The sequence below is a fragment of the Lissotriton helveticus genome, chromosome 11 (assembly GCF_964261635.1).
Source record: "Lissotriton helveticus chromosome 11, aLisHel1.1, whole genome shotgun sequence".
Taxonomy (NCBI): Eukaryota; Metazoa; Chordata; class Amphibia; order Caudata; family Salamandridae; genus Lissotriton; species Lissotriton helveticus.
The window spans coordinates 887,400,195-887,422,031 of NC_136072.1; the positions used below are offsets into that span (position 1 = coordinate 887,400,195).

At 40.9% G+C, this 21,837-nt stretch overlaps 1 protein-coding gene across 2 annotated transcripts in view; it reads left to right on the top strand.

Moving 5' to 3' along the window:
• The window catches only part of KSR2 (kinase suppressor of ras 2), a 1,667,828-nt gene that overhangs the window by 873,316 nt on the left and 772,675 nt on the right, over positions 1 to 21,837 (top strand). For both annotated transcript variants that reach the window (XM_078667119.1, XM_078667120.1), the window contains one exon: positions 1,420 to 1,489. In XM_078667119.1, coding sequence (XP_078523245.1) covers positions 1,420 to 1,489 — 70 coding nt within the window. The remainder of the gene's footprint in view (positions 1 to 1,419; positions 1,490 to 21,837) is intronic.

Sequence of the window (21,837 nt, forward strand, 5' to 3'; positions counted from 1 at the left end):
TCTACCCGCTATACCAAGGTTTCACAACGTTTCACGGAAGTAGGACGTGTTGAATGGGGACCGCAGTGAAGTCCAAAGCGTAGGGTCAAATATGGCTAATAATAGATAAGGGCTGCCTGAATTGTGGATATCCCGGGTAAATCATGGCCACAGCTTAAAAAATCCTTCTTAGTCGCATAACAGGGGGGTCTCTGCTTCCGTAGGACTTTTATTTGACCTTGTAAATTAATCAATAACCTCCTCTTTTTTATCACTCCAATGCCCTAAACCTCTGTTTTCCTACTGTGGAAAGCTGGCCAACGCAGGTTAAATAATTAGGCACGACTACTTATTGGTGTATCTAGTTACTTTGTAACATGATTCCCTGAAGCCGACACTAGGTTGGTGTTAAATAACTTACATGTATATCTTGAGTAGCCCAGACAACTTGTGACACATACACATTATTCATAAAAGGACACATGGATGATCCTTAAAGCAATCCACAGTTAATAGTTTGGGAAAGATGTGAAGTTTTCCATTTTGAACTGTTAGAAGGAACTTCTCCACTGCAGTGCTATAGATTGATTGGCAACCCACGATCTTGCTTTGTGGCATAGGATGCTACAGTACTGTTTCTACAGTGGCAAACATTGGGGCCGATTACGATGGCGGATGGACTGGAGTCTGTCCGCCATCGTGGTGGTAACCGGGACCATCCGCAATACATGCGGTGTTCCCGCAATCCCAATTAAGATGCAACCGCCACCATGGCGGTCGCATTTGGTACTTTAACATTATGGCGGAATGTTCAAAATGCATGTTGTGCATTTTACTGCACTACGTAGCAGGCACGACACAGTGCCAGCCACTAGGTGCAGTGAAACGTAGGAGAGCACCATGGGTACGCACTCAGTACACCCACATCTTCCCCCAACACAAGGGGGGCCCGCAACGGGCCCCCAAAGCCAATCTCCATCAGCCTATCAATGGGGGTTTCGCAGCCACGGAAAGGCTGGCTGAATACAGCATCCTAATTTGTCGGACGGTGCCTGCTAGGCACCGCCACCATTTTATGGATGCAGACCCCTCCACCAAGCAATCGGTGCAATTGCCGGTGGCGGTTCCATGGCAGATGGTCTTTGCATCCACCACCGTTACTGTCTGGATCCCCCGCCATCGTAATGCGGTGGGGGGAAAATTGCGGTCCGATGGCGGAAGGAATGCCATCACATGGCTGGCGGTGACAGTCCTTCTACCATCGTAATCGGCCCCATTTCTTCTACAATGCAGAGATGTATGGCTTTCCTTGCACTGTCATCACAGGATGCTTTATTTGTACTTTTGCATTAGCACCTATTTTTCTACATTACCATGATTTTTACTTCTATGTCTGTGTTGATTTAGAATATCTGATCTGTCTTTTGATTTATCTTCTAGACACACTATCAGTGCCTCGATGGTCCCCACAGATTCCGCGGAGAGATTTGGGAAACTCTATAAAGCACAGGTAATTTGAGTTTATACATTGTACAATTTTTAAGCACAATAAAACGTTAATATGAATATATGTAAGCCTTTTTTGCAGATGCAATGGATTGTCTACCTAACATATTTTAGGTGTCTTGTTTGATTCACTCTTTTGTTTGTATTGGGCAATGAAGAACTCAAGTATTTATTTATGTATTTATTTTTAAAATTTGTAAAGCGCAACCTATACTTGTGGGTGTCTTGGCGTTGTGACTCAACTTATAGTCTCAGTGGAAACATTATCGGGATCCAAAAGTAATAAAAATAAAGAAGGACATCATTGGTCAAACAGCCAAGTCTTCAACAGCTTTCTAAATTGAAACAGTGATGGTGTAGATCTGATCGCCAGCGGAAGAGTATTCCATAGTCTGGCTGCGGTGTTCGTGAAACATCTGTCTCCCCAAGTGACAGTCCTAGTCCGCATCACCGTTAATTGGTGCGAGTGTTCGGATCTAAGTGATCTAGTGGGGCGATACAATCACCCACAAGAGAAATAGGAAGCTTAGATCCAATAGTGAAATGTTAATCTGTGATTCTACTGCAGAAGATTAACTGGTGGTAGTGCTCTCAATAAAAAATGTGGTTATACTGAACTTGAAGCAGGAGTGAGAGAGGCATTCTGATCAATACTGAAAGCAAGATGGCAATCCATCAACAATTCAAATGACAAATCTATGTATATCGTGTTCTTAAGCCATTCCTTAGTTTTAGGGCAAAGGATGTCATATTATTAGTTTTTAGGGAAAGGAGAGAGTGCTTCTATTGAATAACAGACAGTTTGATGTCAGCACTATGCTTCTGGTGGCAAAGTCTTTGTATACATCTTGGGCCGAGATACATTTTAGTATTTAACACATTTGTTTTGGAGCATGTTCTGGCTGAATCAGTTTGAGAAAAAAAACGGAGTATCTCCAATTTCTTTAATAAAGAAAAAGAGGCAATTTACTACATGGATGACCGTACAATTCAACACATTAGAACCAGGGACAGAACAGAAAATAGACCTGGGCTCAGTCTCCATTGGATTTCAAATGAATTACAGTTGAGAAAAAATATCCTGGGCTTCTCACTAAGCAGCACTAAGCAGATGGATTACTTGCAGGAATGGGACCTAACTTCATTGACTGATATACATATATATATATACACTGTGTCCTTCCTACCAAAGTATAAATGTGATCTTCAAATTACTTATTGATCTCTACAACAGATAAATTAACCATGTGACATACAAGCTTGAAATGGAACATATGACCTGCAAGTTACAAACAGCTATGTGGAGCAGGCACATTAACAAGCTTAGGACCTTATTTAGAGTTCGGCGGATGGAGTATGTACCTTCAGGATGGCCGAGCACTTTACTATCGCCTTGGTGAGGGTACTCTGATGGATTATGTTTTTGAAAAATAATAAAACAATAACCCCCTCACCCAGCAGTGACTGGCAGTGAAAACCGGCCATTTGTTTAATCAATCTAAATAGCATGGGCGGAGGTGTATTTCAGTGGTGTAGATGGATTAGTCTCTGTCATCGACAAACTGAAGGTCTGCCCGACTCTAAATGAGGTGGGTGGACCTTCAGTTGGCGGTGAAGTTATCTCTGCCAAACTCTAAGGGGCCTATTACGATCATGGGCAGATCACTACCGCCGGGCAGGGGGTGCCCACCGCCGGCCCGGCAGTGGCGATCCGCCCGCCAAATGTCACTGTGACTCCCCCTGCCATATTAGTATGGCGAGGGGCAAAGCGGCAGATGGGAAGACCGTCTGCTGCTTTTCTACCGGTCAGATTGCCGGCCGAGCGGAAAATGCAGATAATATGGCGGCGGTGACTTGCAGGCACCGCCATCCATATGATGATGCTTTTATGGAAAAAGTCCTTTCTATGGCGGCGATGCTGCCATGGAAAGGCAGGCGGTCTTTGATATTGGGGGCCTTTTGGAGGCCCCCAGGGTGTTGGTGGGTTCGGGGGTGCACTTGGGGGGGTACCATACGTACCCCGCTTCATTGGCATACACAAGGTAGCAGGCTCCGCGCGGTGCCTGTCACGTTGTGTGTGCCAATGGACACATGCATTTTCTGCTTTGCGGCGTGTGCTGCTGACAGCACCGCCTGCCACAATGCATATTATGCAGGATGCGACCGCCAGGGTGGTGGGCACATCCTAGATGGCATAGCGGGACCGCCACACTCTGGCGGTTGGTCCTGTTTACTGTTACGGTGTCTGCCCACCATTGTAATGGGCCCCTAAATCGGGCCCCAAGGTACTTTACTCACAAAGAGAGAAGAAAGTGACAGAAATTAATCGTCCCCCACCACAGTGGTAGATTTCATAAGTAAAATTTAGTTGGGTAATTATATACTGTGAAGTTTTTCTAATGATCTACTAACAAGACAAGAACCAATCTCATGTTGCTGGCCTTACCTAACCTGACGATGATGACTACTGGGTGTTCGGACAAAATAGTGATTTAAAAATATTGTGAATAAGAAATATTGGAAATTAAATATCGTGCCACACAGATATTGTAACACATGACTATTGTTGACAAGAATATTTTTTTTAGGTAATATTGTAAATATTATTGATGTTTCTAACATTGTTTTCACAAATATAATGGTTAAAAATATCGTTTTTTAATTATTTTAATCTGTTTCAATGGATATATTAATTGCATGTGACACTATTGTCTATATGAATGCTATTCATTGTTTTTAAAACATAGTTTTAGTGATTTAGATTTTTAATTTTTTTTAATAGTTCTTGTCATAGTGGGTTGGTAGGTTTGTATGGGTATAGGGTGGTAAGTAAATGAGGTAATAAATAATTACTAATTATTTAATATATTTAATTTCATTATATGATTAATGTTTAGTATGTAATCTATGTAGAACTTATTTATGTTAATTATACGTGATTTGTGGCCTGTTAGATTTGTAGAGGTATATGGTGGGAAGTTAGTTAGGTAATAATTCATTATCAATTCATTATTTCATTGATTTTTAATTAAGGAAAATATGGAATACTATTTAATTTTACCTATAGTTTAGTTGTTTAGTATAGGGGTATAGAATGTGATTATGTAAGCAATTAAATATTAATTAATATTTGTGGATGGATTATTTGTGGACTAGTTACTTAATTTCATTGTATTTTTGTTGTGGGATGCTAGGTTTGTAGGGGTTTCTAGAGTGGGTGGTTAATTATGAAATCTTAAACCATTATTAACTTTTAATTATTTACTTTATCTGAAACATGTAAGTTATCGAATAGTTATTTTTTTTGTTATATTTTAGGTGGGGGCTGTAAGGTTTGTAGGGGTAAAGGGTGGGAGTTAGTTAACTAATAATCTAATACCAATATGTAATAATTGCTGACTACTTTTTGTGAATAGTAATTATGTAAATGAATAAATTAGTTTTAGTTTTTTAAAACATTGTATCATTTAAAAAAAAAAAATTGTCAAAATAATTTTTATTGCATTTTTTGTCAAAGAAAAAATCAGACTCAAGGCACAATCCGACAACATGCCCTCGCAGGGGTATCCATGAAGCAAAGCTTGCAGCTCATATCCATTGGCACACCCCGCATACGGTCCTGACCTATCCCAACATACCCCAGCTCCATCTGTGGCCATAAGTCCCAGGAGTACAGTCTCGAGAACGCCGAGGAGTAGTGTTCGAGTCCGCTGCGGGTCGTGAGCAACCAGGCCGGCGTTTCTTTACAAGTGTCACTGCGTTGCACGAATCTCGTAAGCCCCTTTCCCCGATCAAGTGTCAGTGTATGCCATCCGTAGGCGCTAGACTTTGGAGCGGGGGGAATTTACTATTCCCTCTCCAAACAGTGCAACAGTTGGGTAAGTGTTGAACTACAAAGAGGTTAATTTTACTATTCATACTATAGTCTAAGCAAGAGTAGGGAAATACTTCCCTTCAAACACATTAGATATATGAGTAATCCTTTTAAGGTGGAAAAAAGATAACATTCTTAATAAATAAAAAAAAGTTCCACTCTTGGTACACTGCACAGCTTGGAACTTTTTTTTTTTTTTATTAAGAATGTTATCTTTTTTCCACCTTAAAAGGATTACTCATATATCTAATGTGTTTGAAGGGAAGTATTTCCCTACTCTTGCTATAGTATGAATAGTAAAATTAACCTCTTTGTAGTTCAACACTTACCCAACTGTTGCACTGTTTGGAGAGGGAATAGTACATTCCCCCCGCTCCAAAGTCTAACACGTTCCCTACTTTTGCGCTTACTGGAGTGGGAATGGTAAATTTCACTCCTCTGAAATCCAGGGCTTTCTCTACTGTTGCACAGACTGAAGTGGAAATAGTATATTTTACCCCTTGAAAGCCCAACATTTTCCCTACTGTTGTTTAGACTGCAGTTGGAATAATACACTTCACCTCTATGAAGTCAAACACTTACCCTACTGTTGCTTAGGCTAGACTTGGAACAGTACATTTCACCCCTCTGAAGTCCAACATTTACCCTATTGTTGCACTGACAAGAGTAGGAACAATAAATATAACTCATCGAAGTCCAACACTTTCCCTATTATTGTGGTGACTGGGGTAGAAACAGTAAATGTAACTCCTCCAAAGTCCTACACTGTCCCTGCTGTTGCATAAACTACAGTGGAAATGGTGTATTTAATATTGTTAGACTCCAGTAGTTTTCATAATATTGATTAAATAGATTTTCCTGTTGAGCTGGGCAATATTAAAACAGGAATATTTCCTGGTTTAGAACTTCATCTATCTTATATATGAAATGATCACCACCACATTAGGGATATATTCTGCAAACCCTGTAATCCCTGAGCATTTTCAGTCCATCAAGTCAGCCACATCATTCTAGCTTTCATCTCCAGAGGCCAAGAAAAGCAGTCAAATAGAGCTGGATAGCTGGATAAAATTGTAGTAGAGATACTGACTAGCTGGTGTCACAGTTAGACATCATGATAACTCACCCCCATTCATACTGCGCTTTAGGAGGACCTGATCTGTCTCTGTAGGTCAGAAAGTCTTTGGGAGGTTCCCCTGAAATGCAAACTTATAATACTTTCAAATCTTGGTCTTCTGTTTTGCTCTCCTTTTCCTAATATGCTCGCTCACTCTCCTAACTACACATCCCTTGCTTTCTTTAGTATTTGTATTCAAATTGGGATTCTCTTTTACTATGTTTCAGATCAAGAGCTTCCAACCTAACGTCTGCAAGTTTGAATGTAGTGGTAACTTTGTCATCTCTTGTGCTAATCATCCAGGATGTTTGGCCCTTCTAGTTAGTTCACAAAGACACTCATAGTACCACAAATTCTGGGACAAGAATTGTGGTATTTTCTTAGAAAGTAGCAAAAGCAGCTTTTCAGATAAGAGTAAAAAATGAGGAGGAAGTTTAAAAGTAGTCAAATTGGTAAAATCCTATAGCCTAAAGCACAGAACAGTTCTCTACCTCATATAAAAGCCTGTCTGGAATCAGTCGAACAGGAAGAAAGAAATGATGAATAGGCATGTCAGAAGTGGTCAGAGATGACACTCGCTTTAACTATATAAGTTGTTTCTGTAAATAAGGAGTTTTTCCAAGCACTTTCTTTCCATCCAACTCTCGCTCACCTTCCTACTGTTTCTCCCCTCCATTAAGATATTAGATAATTTGTCATCAGCGGCCGGACAGAAGAAGTCACTTAACTGACACATACTACTTCATGACTCATGACTCTGGATCAGATCATGACAGGAATTATATAAAATGCCTGCAGTCACTTGGTCACACATTTACTATCTGTCCTTCAAATCTTTCTATTATACATTTCTCATACCTAAGTCATGTAGTCTGTAGGGAAAAACATGTTAGTATGATTGCCCTCAACTAACAATCAAGATGTCATAGACCAGAATGAAGTTAAGATTTTTTGTCATGTCGATGACAGCCCTTCTGGCCAAGTTACTATTTGTTGTGGAGGACATTCTTTATAAGTATTTATCCAATGGAAGCCATTGTCTGCTCTTGACACTGTGGATCCTTACTACCCTCGCTATCATTTCCTGAGTACATTGCTGTTATCACCATCTTGGGTATTGGTTGGACCATGGCAATTGCTTTTCCTAGGTTTTCCAAATTCCAAAATCCAACACTTTTGTATGACTACCTGTTTTCTCTCATCTAAATGCAAAATATAGAAAACACCCTGGTACAGGCTAATTTAGTGAAAACTTATATTTTCTTTTTGAACACCCATAACTATGTACTGAACTGGTTGGTATTGTGTTAATTCAGTGTTTTACTATTGCTCTTCTCTGGAATATCAGTCTCTTATTTTGCCCAAATCCGGAGGCTTTGCACAATGGCTGGAATTCAAAAGTATGTTATAATTCTTTACACAGTGTGTCTGACATGCTTTCACAAATGCATTATAAATGTCTTTTACAAGTGATATTTCTCCAGGTTCACCTACCAGATATGTTTTTCAATGGTTGCACACATATGGAATGTAAATACTTGGTGAAATGTGTTTAATAGAATGTTTTTAGCACACACAAACACTTCATACAATAGTTATCTTATATAACTGGGTGTTATTTGTTTCAGCACATGCTTCACCTATGTTAAACGTTTTAGTAGAACCCTGCTTGCTTGAAGGTAGAAACAGCTTTAGTTAATGAACACTAGGACCTCCCTCTGTGTCACTTCTGTATTTAGGACACTAGTAGTATAAAAACATAAGTGCCCTTTTCATACTAAGTACTGTATGCTACCAGCAGATGGTAACCAATACTACCATACTCATTACACAAGGCATGGCAGAGGTGAGCAATGTGGCTCATTCATATTGGAAACCTGCTTCTGTAGCACACTGTACTCCACCCCAGGCGGCAGAGGGATGGACATTTGCATGGATACATGTCCAGGCAGATGTGCTCCCACCTCCTGGTTCTGCCATCTTGTAATGCTGAATTGGAATTACAGAGCTGGCAGAGCCAGGTTGAAACAACTTGGGCCAAGGTAAGATCAGCTTTTTACTTTTTATATCCTAAGTATTTTTCGCAATGGGCGCCTGCAGAACTCCTGGGTTCCTGTTGGAGAATCTTGCCAAACCTCACCATCTAAAAGCGAGGTGACACAGGGGTCCAAATCAGGAGATGGTGTAACTCTAGAAGACCTTCTACTGATTGGAAAATTGATTAACAGGAGAATGGATAACTCTATTCCATGTAGTGCTCAGACAGGCAGGTCAAATGTTTTGCAGTAATTGTATTCAGCCAGCCCTACGGTCAACTTTATGGCCCACTGTGGCATGTAATAAAACTTGCATATAAAATAAGGGCACTAAATGATCATATGGCTATACTTACTAAACTCTGCTATTTTAATCACACCATCTAGACATACGTTTAGAGAAGCCAAACATGGTGAGCTGATGAGTATGTACAGAAATACTTTATTTCCAAAGCCATGAAGATCCATAGAACAACTGCAGCTTTTCTAGTGCTGAATTCTCCTCGCCAAATGCAGCATATCTAACTCAGCAGCACTACTGCCAGCCTCAGCCAGAACAAGACTACAGTCTTGCACATATGGCACAGACTCTAATACATACAGGATCCAGAGAAGACCGGAATAGGTAGAATCGGTGGGCAGTCATCCTTGATGAATGTTTGACTACAGGAGTCTGCCCCCTTCCGGGATCTATTAGAGCTACCCAATCTGCATAGCTAATATTTTAACCAGCCAGTGGGTCCGCAGTTCGGCTACAACACAGTATGCACAGCATACCTTAGAGTGTGTGCTGCAAACAATTCACATGGCTGCCTTTTTGCCACATCACAGTTCACATTACATGGTCCTGAAGAAAGCCTCATAATAATTTTTGGAGAGGCTTAAACATGTCGACCAACACATAAAGGGATACCGAAGACCAATGTTTACCTTCATATTATCCCCGCACTATTTTTAGTGTGTCCTAGGACCACAGGAATAAAACTTTTTTAGCAAGGGATCCCAGAGACATTTTTGATATCACCACTTTGAGCACCCTTCACATATAATAAAAATCAAAACCCGCTCCACTGTAACACAGGCGTTGAAGCACAGCTGGGTTGCATTCGGCAGCCAAGCTGGGAACGCAATGATGAAGCATGCCGCCAACTAGGTTGGTGGGTCAGGGTTCTTCTTTAAACCCATTGGGTTTTTCTGTATTCCAGCACTCAGAATTGAGTCGTCCTGGCATGAGGATTTATTAGTGGGTTCGTCCACGTTGTTCTAGACTATAATAGACAAAACATAACGGAACATAAACAATGAACAATCAATAGAACAGCATGCCAAATTAAACTCAGGACCTGATTTAGGGTATAGTGGTCAGTTACTCAGTCACAAATGGACAGATATACCGTCTGGCATATTACCAGTCCATTGTATTCTATGGCCCTTGCAATACGGTGGACTGGGTATCCGTGAAGTTTGTGATAGAGTAACCCGCCTGCTGAACTCTAAATGAGGCACTTAATTTTTACAGATGATGGAGTGTATACCCTATTATATATGGCCCTATTTAATGACCCTCATGCTCTATTGGTTGGTGGAGAAATTGCAAACATGGTTGAATACTGATATTCTATAAGGAGAAAATTTAGTCTCTAGTCAATTACATTTCCTTGTCTGCTCTGTGCGTTCCCCACGCGCTTCTGTAATTCATTTCGAGATTTTCTGATTCACATGACCATCTACTTACCTGCAAAGTCAAACTCTCGGTTCAGTTCATAAAGCTTTATGTGGCTAGTTAGAACAGCCATAAAAGTGCATAAAGCATGTAATAAATACAATAAAAACATCATGGTAACCACATAAAGTCCTTTCTCCATATAATCATTACATAATTTAAAATCGAGGACCCGCTAATACATAACACTTTTCCTAACATTAATGGCTTTCAGAATAAAAAGGGCAATATTATAAGACACAGATGGCCCATTTAGTGCCATCAAATATTTCATGACAACTTTATAAGATGTAATGCTCTGTGCAACACAAATAGGTTTAAGATAAAAACACCCAAGATTCTGATAAAAATGACAAAACAGCAGAAAATGCAATGTACTTTTCTTGCTTAGACCATCACCTTGGCATGGGTTTGTATCTGTGGGACAAAACTTCATATTTGGAAAGGCCACTAATGATGCACAATACCACATCTCAGTATTACTAAGACAAAACTATGCTGCATATTTGTTACACAGGATAAATAACTATTACCACCCTCCTCTAAGTCAAATGACATATAAAGGGCAACTGACGATATTGTGCTGTCAACATCCATTCGCCGGTCAGATCTGTACTTCAAAAATGTTTATTTAACAAACATCTTAGTTAATGATAACACCTGTGCAGGATCTGATCAATTAGGCAATTTAAACAGCATATTAAATGATGAATTAATATAAGCTAACCAGGGGATGCATTGAACATTATCCAGGGTTAGGCAATATAAAATAATTGATCTAGTAAAGCTAGCTTCCTCTTTTGCCTATAGAGAAAACCATAATAACAGTGGTCTTACCAAAAGAATATCTTCTAAATGCTACAAGCCGACCTCCTGATGAACAATCGCAGTTGAAGCAGAAGCAGGAAGACAAATTAACTGTTTTAAAAAGCTGTTTTCCTCAACTTGGAAAGCAGTGCTAGAGGCGTAACACCAAAGTCCAGCCCCATATGTGGCAGTGGTCACCCCTCTAGCCTTGTAAATATCAGCCATTTCTCTAATGGGCCGACTTCCTAATTTAGATGAAAATCTTAAAATCCATTGTGAAACTCTGCTCATTTTGGCATTAGTGTTTAAAATCTGTTGTGTCGATGAACCGTTGCCCATAAATAAAATTTCCACATAGCAGAATGAGTTTACTTTAACAATAGGGGTAATATCAATAAAAAAAGGATCTGCATTGTTTATGCTTGTGCCTGCAAACCATAGTAAAAGTTTTAGATTTGTTAATCACCATTTTCTTGGAGGCCATGAATTCCCCAAAAGCATGTATCAGTTTCTGCAAGCCAGCAGGGGTCCTAGATAGCAAAACAGCATCCTCGGCATATAACAATACCGGTATGGAGCACCCAGCAGCACAGGTAGCATCAGCTTGCAAAGACTGCAAGAGGTTATCCACCCCAATATTAAAAAGTGAGACACAGACACAGCCCTGTTGAATGTGTCACCCTACTTTAAAGGTAGGCGAGCATTAACCCTGGGGCCCAAAATGAGCGTTGCCAGATACATTCTCAAGAAAGAAACCCTATGATTGGCCTGGGTGCATCAAAAGAAATCAATAATGACCATAGGGTGCTATGGTCAACCAGATCAAAGGTGCAACTTAGATCGGCAAGCAAAGATAAAGAGCACCTGTTTTGGCTCTAGAGTACTTTCCAATCAATAACTCAGGGTTAATTCATTGTTCAATGGTCCCCAACTGCTTTCTAAAACCAAACTACACTGGAGATAGAATTGAGTGAGCTTGTACCCATTCCTCCAGCCTCATTGGTAAAACTCAACTCATTGCTTTCACCGAGGAGTCCAGTAGTGAAATAGGGCAGTAATTTTTTAGGTCTGCTTTTTGTAAATGGGTACAATTATAGAGGTACCCCAGGAAGGTGGAATCGTATCTACTGCAGCGGCATTAAACACTCTCATAAGGATGGGCCCCCAAAGGTCAGTGGCAGAATTAAAAGCATTAAAAGAATTAAAAGCGCTGACCTGTTATGCATCACTTCACTTCACAACTTTGCCATCCCTATTACTCTGTTAAAATGTTTCAGAAAAATTTGCCACCCAAGCATCACAGGGGATAAAGGAATAGAACTCTGGAACTGTATCATTTTTTAATAATGGTGCATTGACCATATCCCAAAATATTTTATTGTCCTTAGTTTCCAAAGTTAAGGTCAATTTATTCCACGCTTCGACCTGCCGTGTTTTCTTCCTTGCAACAAATATATTTTTAGACATGCATCTATATTTGATATAAAATATAGACAGGCGTCTGTATTTGAAAACTCTGGTGGGATTTAGGTGATTAGTCGCTTATCAACACAGTGCAGAAGGTTATTCTAGTTTATAATATAAGTGCAATGCTGTAAGAGAAAGGATGCCAACCCTACATCCCAATAGAAAATAAAAAATAAAGTTCCCCCAGCACACGCAATATCAATAAACACAGAAGTAAGTCATTCCGTTTTCATTATGTTCTTCTTTCTTTTATTTAATTTCTTCCATCAGCAAATACATGTTTGGTCAGGGTGTGTATCACCATTTACCTTTCTCAGGGCTGTATCCCGTTAGTATAATCTCCAAATTGAGGTGAACAGCATATCTGTAGCTTTGCGATCTCGAAGACGTGCCCGTGTGTGGACCCTGAAAGTATTTTGCTGTTGTTAGCCCGTGTGCGGGCAGGTTAGTATCTGAGCACAACCGCAATGTGTGCGTGTCTGAGCCCTCGCGTGCTGTCCATATTGTTAACGAAGGGACTTAATAGCCAAGATATCCCGGGGGCGCTGCATATAGCCAGTGTCAGTGACTGAGAGGCCTGGTTACAAGCATGATCGAACCATCCCCTATGGCTTTCCCGTATAATTTTTGGAAAGTGAGTCAAATATGAGTTAATAGAGCAAATAATGTGATTAAAGTTATTCGTCATCAAATTGGAAGAGACATCCTCCTGTAAACAGTAACTTATTTCTATAGAATTACTTAACACTATTTTTTTTAACATACTTTTGGGATCAATGCCAGCCCACTAGATCAACTCATGTTAGACCCAGTAGGAGTAATATTGTTTACTTAAGGGAATGGTTTGCATTTCCTACCCTAACTTAACAGTGAATATACAGTACTAGGGATGCCACACATTTGCAGAGGCAGATACCAATACAATTTTATAAATGTTTATCAATACCAGGTCTTGTCCCCTCTTCATGCTCAACCACAGAAGAAATTCCCTTAATCATTGCAGAGAGCCTATTAAAAATGAGAGTCTGAAGCCCCCCGTTTGCTCGCCCAGCTTGAAAAGCTATCACACCCAGAAAATGTGAGGGAACCTCTCCACAAATATCGGGCTTGTGCACCAGGTTTCTTGGATACAAATAGCATCAAAGCCAGATATGGTATTGATCCAATTGGAATTTCCTAGCTTAGCCCACCTACATTCCAAGTTGCAAATTTGTAACTCCGATACAGAGTGTGGTTAATGTCACCCACAGTGGGGGTAGAGGTGTGTAGGCAACTTAAGCTAAGAATGCCATCAGGGTTATTGTTGGTAGACTTGTATTTACCCATATGAGGAACCATTATCATCCCAGAAGTACTTAAAGGATCATCAGGGCACAAGTCATCATCAGAAGCCGTCAGAATACCCCCAAGATTATGTTCTCTATACCTCCTATTGCAGTGCCTGCTACAACTGAGTCGATCATCATCTTGTAAAGAATTCAATACCTGGTATCTATTAGACACAACTAGGTGATGGAAAAAAGGAGGGTTGGGTTTCACACACTCCACAGATTCCATACTGCATTGAATGTTTGTTCAGGACTTTGTAAATGGCGGTAAAAAAGTCCAGAGGGAATATGGCCATATTTTGTACAAGCAGGAAGGACAACACTGCCCTTGCAAGGATATGTCCAGCAAGGCTAGGGTGTTAAAAATTAATAACTATACAATTCCCTTTAAGGTTTTTCTTTAGCGGCCTAATCCATCCCACTCTCTTAGTAAACACGATTTGATGTGCTCTATCAAGTGGGAAAGTACAGTTAGAACTAACCCAATGTATAATCTTGCTCTTCAAGGATTCAGAGGTTTCACTAATGCCCGATTTTCAAGGGCGGAACATTAACCAGGACAGCCACATAAGGGCTACAAGCAGGAGGGAGATTATTTGTAACAAGGTCATAAAGAGGCATAATTGTGTTGGAATCAGTGTGTTTCATTACTAACAAATGAGATTGTGTACCAAGAGGTGGTAGTTGGCTCTGGTGAGGATGGCCCATAGAAGGTTTCTGCACAGAGAGCCCTAGGCATGTCCCTTATGCACACTCTGCCACATTGCTCACTAGGGTCATGCCCCACTTAGAACCGTAGCCTTCTGGTGTGCCAGGGCAAAGTTACTAACAATATTAACTGACCAGAATTTGATAAAGAAGAGTCAACAACACTAGCACTTGTTATATTCACATTAGTTACTGGTAGACTTGGCACCATTGGCATGGGTCTCCCTTCCATTTGTTCTGTTGCCTCCTGTGTTTTTTGCTGGTCTAAATGCTTTGGGCACTTTGCCACTGCTGTTCAGTGCCAAAGTGCAAGTGTTCCCTTTTTTAAATTGTTGTTATCGATTAGTGAGTTCGTGATTCGTTATTTGATTTACTTGTCAGACCCTAGTACAGTGCACCATGTGTGCCCAGGGCCGTTAAATCAAATGCTGCTGGTGGGCTTGTAGCACTGACTGTGACACCCACAGAAGCAGCCTGTAAAATGTGACTCAGCAATACTTCCCTGTGCTGTTTGTTGCCTGGGGTTGGCCTGCAGTGGCTGCTTGCTGCCAAGGAAAAGGACTTTGCTGTTTGCTTTGTCATCTTGAGGAAGATCTCCAAGGGCTTGAAACTGAGCTTGCCTCCTGTTCTGAAGTCTCAGGGCCACAACGACTTCACCACCAGCTCCCCTGATTTCCCTTTCTGGGAATTCCAACCTGCAAATAGGTGTCTGCTGCTGTTTAAGACCTCTGGAGACTGTTTGTCGCTGGGAGCTGGAAAATCAACGCAACACTGAAGAAGCTTGTCGCATCCGCACTGGTTTCCCGACTCATCGCCGAAGAAACAGTTGCAGCACCTGCCGCGGCACTAGAAATCGCCGCCGCCACACCGATCCCAATGCAAGCCTGCTGTGTGGCTGCACAAAGACACGCATCGTACCATAACGACGCATCGCATCGAGGCACCAAAGACTGTTGCATCGCTTGGGGTCCACAGTAAGAAACAGACACATCAACTCTCCACACAGAAAGGAACTGGCGCATCACCTCCCCTGCGCCGCAGTAAGGAACAGACGCATTACCTCCCCTGAGTGTAAGAAACAGACGCATCACCTTCCCTGCAGCCATTATATATGCTTTGCGTGTCGCATCTAAGGTACTTTTGAGAAATGTCGCATTTACAAATTGCATTGAGCTGAACTACTTCTACCATTTGAAAGCCTTATTTTTAATACTGTATTGTGGATTTTTTTCGTTTGGTCTTGTTTTGGTTAGATAAAGATCACTTATTTTTCCAAACTGGTGTCATGTCCATTTGTAGTGTTTTTACTGTGTCACTGTATGTGTTCACAAATGCTTTACACACTGCCTCTGAGATAAGTCTGTCTGCTCGTGCCAAGCTACCACGGGGATGAGCAGGGGTTATTTTAGAAGTGTATCCCCCTTATCCTGACGAGAAGCAAGGGTCCCTATTTGGACAAAGGTACCTACCTCTGCCAACTAGAGACCACCATTTCTAACAGTTACTTTCTGACAAAAGGAAGTTATGTTTCTAATTTCACCCTTCAGCCTATCCAACTTACCTCTAAGAGGCAGCAATAAATCATTAATGGTTGCAGTTAACTTTCCCCAGAAAGACGTTTAGAAAGATTCATCCAGTGGACTAGCTTAACCAACAGACCCATGATACACAGGGATGTCAGTGGGGCTTGGGCTAGCAACTACGTTCTTCCGTGACTTCTTTTTGCGTTTTGCTGTGAGTGGGTGAGCAGGAAATTTAGAGGCCAAGAGAGAAGGAGAAGGAGCTGCCACAGACACAATTGAAGGTTGGTGATTTATAGGAACATCCAAAACTTCATTAATGCTGGTACTATCTCTCTCCACTAACTCCTGTTCCTTGTCCAATCTAGGTTCAGAGTCCTTAATAGGCACCACATGTTTATTTGTCCCATATGGCCCAACCATACCCAAAGATAAATGGTGCGCTGCTAAATCTATTTCTTTAGATATGACTCTCACAGCACACGCTAGAATAGAGTCTATAGTGGTATCTACATCTGTGGGAGTCTAGACTCTTCCAACTTTACTTTTACCTATAGTTGCAGGTAGGTCCTGCAAGACACCTTTAGATGGACAAAGACTCAATTCCACTTCCACATACCCCCCATATCAGGCAACACCGAACAACACAGAGATATCCCGCTCTCCTGGCATCCTGACGGTGCCAGGGAAGGCTGTTGCTTCTCCTCCCTGAAGGCAGTGGCTTGCGGGGGACTAAGTCACACCCCAGCAACAGTGCAAAGAACTGGTGCAGGCTTCCTGTCAGTCTGGTAAGACCTCAGTCAGCACTAAACTACAGTCCAGCACATATGGCATAGACTATAATAGAGAAAACACAACATAACATAACAGTAAATAATCAATAAATCAGCATACCAAACTAAATTCAGGGCCTGTTTTAGAGTATGGAAGTCTGTTATTTAGTCAAATTCAAATTCAAACAAACTTTATTTCGATTGAATTTACAATCATAAAAGTTCATTATAAAAAGTTTTGCAACAGTTAAAAGGACAATATTGATTAATATATACAAAGACATAAATTGAATATTTCTAGCAAGTCAACTGTACAATGATATCCTATGTGGCGAAAGAATGAGAGTTATACGCACAATAAACAGACTATTTTAAGATGCAGAAACAGCAAATTGAGAGCGAATTTTCAAGCAAGCCTTTAAAAAGCAAGCTATAGATTTGGCAACATATGGAGTATCTAAGTACTGTAATGCCAAAAGAGCAGGTCTGCATCTTCTCAGCCCAAATTGTCGAAGTAGTGGGACCAGCCAGCGTTTACGCGGGGTCTCGTACAAGCTACAGAATAATATTACATGCAAAGTGGACTGGATAGAACAATCGTCACAGGGGCATCTGCTTAGTTCGCGGGACCAATCTAAAGGCTCCGGGAACGAGACAAGACGATAAAAACAGTCAAACCGAAATCTGGTTAAAACATATCTATCGTAGTTTGATAAATAAAAAGACAGATATGGTTGGATACCGTAGGAGGATTGTGCCGTCAATAAATGTTATTTAGTCATAAACGTGACAGCAGCCGCAGCCCGTGCAGGTAAGGCCAGGTTGGGGGGGAGGGTGTATTTCGACAGACGGTGGCAAATTAAAATTATTTATTTATTTAATTATCCCTAATCATCGTCTGTCGATTCCCTCCCAACCCCCAACCCGGCTACACCGCCCTACTGCTCTTACCTGCAGGGGCCGCGGCTGAGTGACAGATATCCTGTCCGCTATATTACAAGTCCAGTGTATCCTGTGGCACTTGTGGACAGTGGACGAGATTTCCGTCGAGTTTGTGACGAAGTACCCCGCCTACTGAACTCTAAATCAGGCCCTTCGTTTTTACAGCTGATGGAGTGTATACCCTATTATTTATGGCCCTATTTATTGACCCACAAGGTCATTCAGTTTGTGGAGAAATTGCAAATATGGTTGAATACTGATAGACTGTAAGGAGAAAAACGTGTCTCTAGTAAATTACATTTCCTTGTCTGCTCTGCGCGTGCCCCACGGGCTTCTGTAATTGATTTCAAGATTTTCTGATCCACCTGACCATCTAGCTACCTGCGAAGTCAAACTCTCAAATCGGAGGAGATGCGGCGGGAACATTAAAGGCGACAGGCATCAAAGTGCATTGCAGATGGAAAACAAAAATCTGTAATTCAGAGATTCTTCCTGTTCAGGAGCAGCTGTCACCTTCTCAGCCATTTCATCCGAAACCACTATTTCTCTTTTCACTATGAAATATTTATTAAGAAGTCACGCCTTTGATTTCTCAATGGCTTGCAACAATATGGGTTTCCAATTAAGGTATATAAAGGACAGTGGCCCGTGGCATAAGCATCTCAAGAATGTAAAATGCTTTCTTTGGCCAAATTGCATTTTATGAAAACAATTACAAAGATGTTTGTCGAACCACACAAATAATACTTTTTGGGTGTTTCGTGTTTGCATTTATCATCAGAGCATCCACGCGACACCATTGTTTGGTGTCCCGAAATGTAATTTCAGTTAACGTAGTTGATTCGTGTCCCGCGCTGTGTGTATTGGCAACAAAAGGGTTGTCAGGTACACAAATAATGTGTGGGTTACCAGATGAGTACTCTTGAGATTGTCTGTGATGTTAGTGAAAATGATTCTATAGCTAGAGTCTGCAGACCTGCATAACCACCATCCCCTCCCAACACACCATGTCAGGAAAAGATAATCTCATCAAAATAGATTTTGCATGCAGCATGCTTCTTATTTAATGTAGCGATTTTCGTTAAGTTAATTTCGGTGCTCTTCGGCTTGTCACTGAAGGGGATGACTTTCCTCTTTTCTCTGAGTGAATACCATTTATTTGCTCGATGTGAGAATTGCTCAGAGACCTCGATAAAGCACCAGAGCGCCCCAGGTAAATTTGAAGTATGCTTCAAGAAAAAAACCAGATTAACCTTTCTTTCCATGTGGCCCGGTCACTTCCTTCAATATTATTATCATGTTGCATAGTGCTCCCACGGGCTCTGGCAGGCAAAATCACAATGGCAAAAAAGACCTTCCAGTCCTAAATCATGATTCCATTGCAAGCTTTCCTAGCAATAGGAAAAAAAGAAGATAGTTGAATAACTAATCCCCTCTAATTCATATTCCCCATTTTATCCATCCAGCTGTGTGTCCTAATTCATGTTGTAAAGCAAGAAAATCATGTTAGAAACAATAACATTACACATCCTCTGTGAGGATTCTTGACCGAAAAATAAACATCCACTGAATTTCATAATATTTCAATTTAATTCTTTTATTATCTCAAAATGTATTAAAACACATATTTTCCTAGCCTTTGAATCAAACGCCTCCCTAGTAAAAACGAGTTAAACATGCATGTTCAAATGTAACAAGTGGCGAAAGAAGAGCCCTTTCTCTTAGTTTTTTTTTCTCTACAGTCAGAATTTCATAGCAGCAGTAAAAGACACTGCATGAAGTAAAACTATAAGGTTAAGCTTCTATCATGTCTGAACTTTAATACTTTTTGGTTTTACTTTTTTTGTTTTCAAATACACTTTTATCAGTTACTGAGTGTTAATAGTTGCTTGATACTGTTGGATCATTCTTGTAAGTCGGACATTTTGCTAAGTCAATTCTATGTACAATATTCCTTATATTCTGTCCACATCATACATATCAGATCGAACCTTTGGAAGGCGTTCCAAGGCTCCTCCGAATGCCTGATCATTTTCAGAGCAATTGCAACACATTTTGCCAGTGAGGTCAACCACCCAGGCAGTACATCTTACTTAACAGAATTCCCTCTGGCAGGAGCCATCTTAAAGCATCTCTCAGGCTGCTGTTCTATCTCGGGCAAGGTAGTGGTAACTGAACATACATTCTCCAGTCCATCAAGCCATCAGTCAGATTGAAGTCTCATCAGATTTCTAAAGAATGTGAGGATTTCCTCAGCAATTGACCTATCCTGGAGATCTTTAAACCAGTTGCTCAACACAGGCATCATTGGTTGCAGCCAATTTTTGCTAGTCGCCTCTTCACCAAAAAGTGACCCAGAGATTTAAGCTTGTGCTTCATCTGACTTTTCTTTGGGAAAAGGAAGAGTCCTAGGAAGCATTTCTTCTGCTCCATGCCTTTTTACTATGCTTAATCTGCTCACTTGCTTCTCCCACAAAAGTGTTTACCTCTGCATTGATATGTCCATTTGAATTGGGTGAAGTTTCTTACTCGGATATTTCATCCATCCCTCATGAGAAATTTTTCATATGCACACCAGCTTCAGATAAGTCCAAAGGAGGTAGTTAAGTCACACCAGTTTAAACCATGCGATGCTGGAGACTTTTTTAATGTATTTGCATCAGTAGCGTAACAAAAGTGGAGGGGACCCCCCTGCCACGTACACAGAGGGGCCCCCACTCCGGATTTGTTCCGGAGCTAATGGGCCTTAGTAGGGTGCCGAGTGGGCCCCCTGCAGCTGGGTAAAATCTAAAATATATTTAGAAATTGCAAACATTATGACAAAAATTTACTTATGGGAATAAAATATGTAAAAGCTAATTTTGGCACTGCAGTGATCACCTAACTGAATCTGCCTGCAGTTTTAAATATATAGTACGCTATTTCCAGACATTTCATCAGTTTCCCATTTGGGCCATTAGTTTGCAACAAAAGTATGCCCTGGTTGCTTCTCTTACAGTTCATAGCGGGATTTCTTTAAAAAGTCGTAATATATACTTGCTTTGGATATCCCTCAACCCAGGGCAAATACATAGGATGTTCTTTAAGGTTTTGCCGTGATAGTTACACAGACTGCAGGATGGACCAGGATGATCGATATTCCAGGAGCCCTCATACTGCTTATGGGAATGTAGAGAAGTCGGAATTGACTTCTCTACATTAGGAATTGTGTTGGGTTGCTGCCTCCTGTTTGGAATCAATATACTATTGCCTGGATGAGAAGTATGATTTGATTAGGTAGTCTGTGTGTTGGTAACATGACTTCCTCAGCGAGTCGGTAGGCTGAAGTAGGTCCTGCAGACCATTTCTGATGGTGTTTTTGCAGGTGATTGTGGACATACTCAGCAGATCTTCTATAACGGCAGGTTGGGTTCGGTTAGCAAATCGATAACAGTTTTCTCAGAGAAGAAGGAAGCTGACAGAGGGCTGAATGCCAGTTCTTGGAGAATCAAACCACCTGGAGCTTTTACTGGAGTTGGCACAATCACAAATGTAATTGATGTTTTGGGATACACTGGCGTATTTTCAGAAGGAGGATTTAGATCAAGAATGGATAATTGCATGAGGGGTTGATGCTCGAAGAGTTAATAGTGACACAAAAGTAGTTTCGAGGTTTTAATTTGGTTCTCCTTGAGAACTAGTGAAAGTACCTGAATCAGTTTAGCGCCTTTTTCTTTAGCCGTAGGACACAACTCCCTACCTCCATATACACAGGCAAACCTTTTCAAGGATGTAGTTACCATCGAGGATTCAAATTTTAACTTCTCCAGGTGTTTTGAAGACAGCAGTTTGGTGTCCAACATGAAGCCTAGATACTCATAAGTAGCAACTGTCTCAACAAGCTCTTTGCCAAATTTCCAGTGGAGCTTCCTAGGCTCCTTCCCAAAGAAGATAATTTTTCTCTGGGAGATGTTGACTAAAGGGCCGTTTGCCTGGTTGAATTCATGGAGTACTGAGAGTTGTCTCTGAAGTAGCAAAGGGCAAGATCATCTGCGTATGCTGGATACCTGATCAAGCT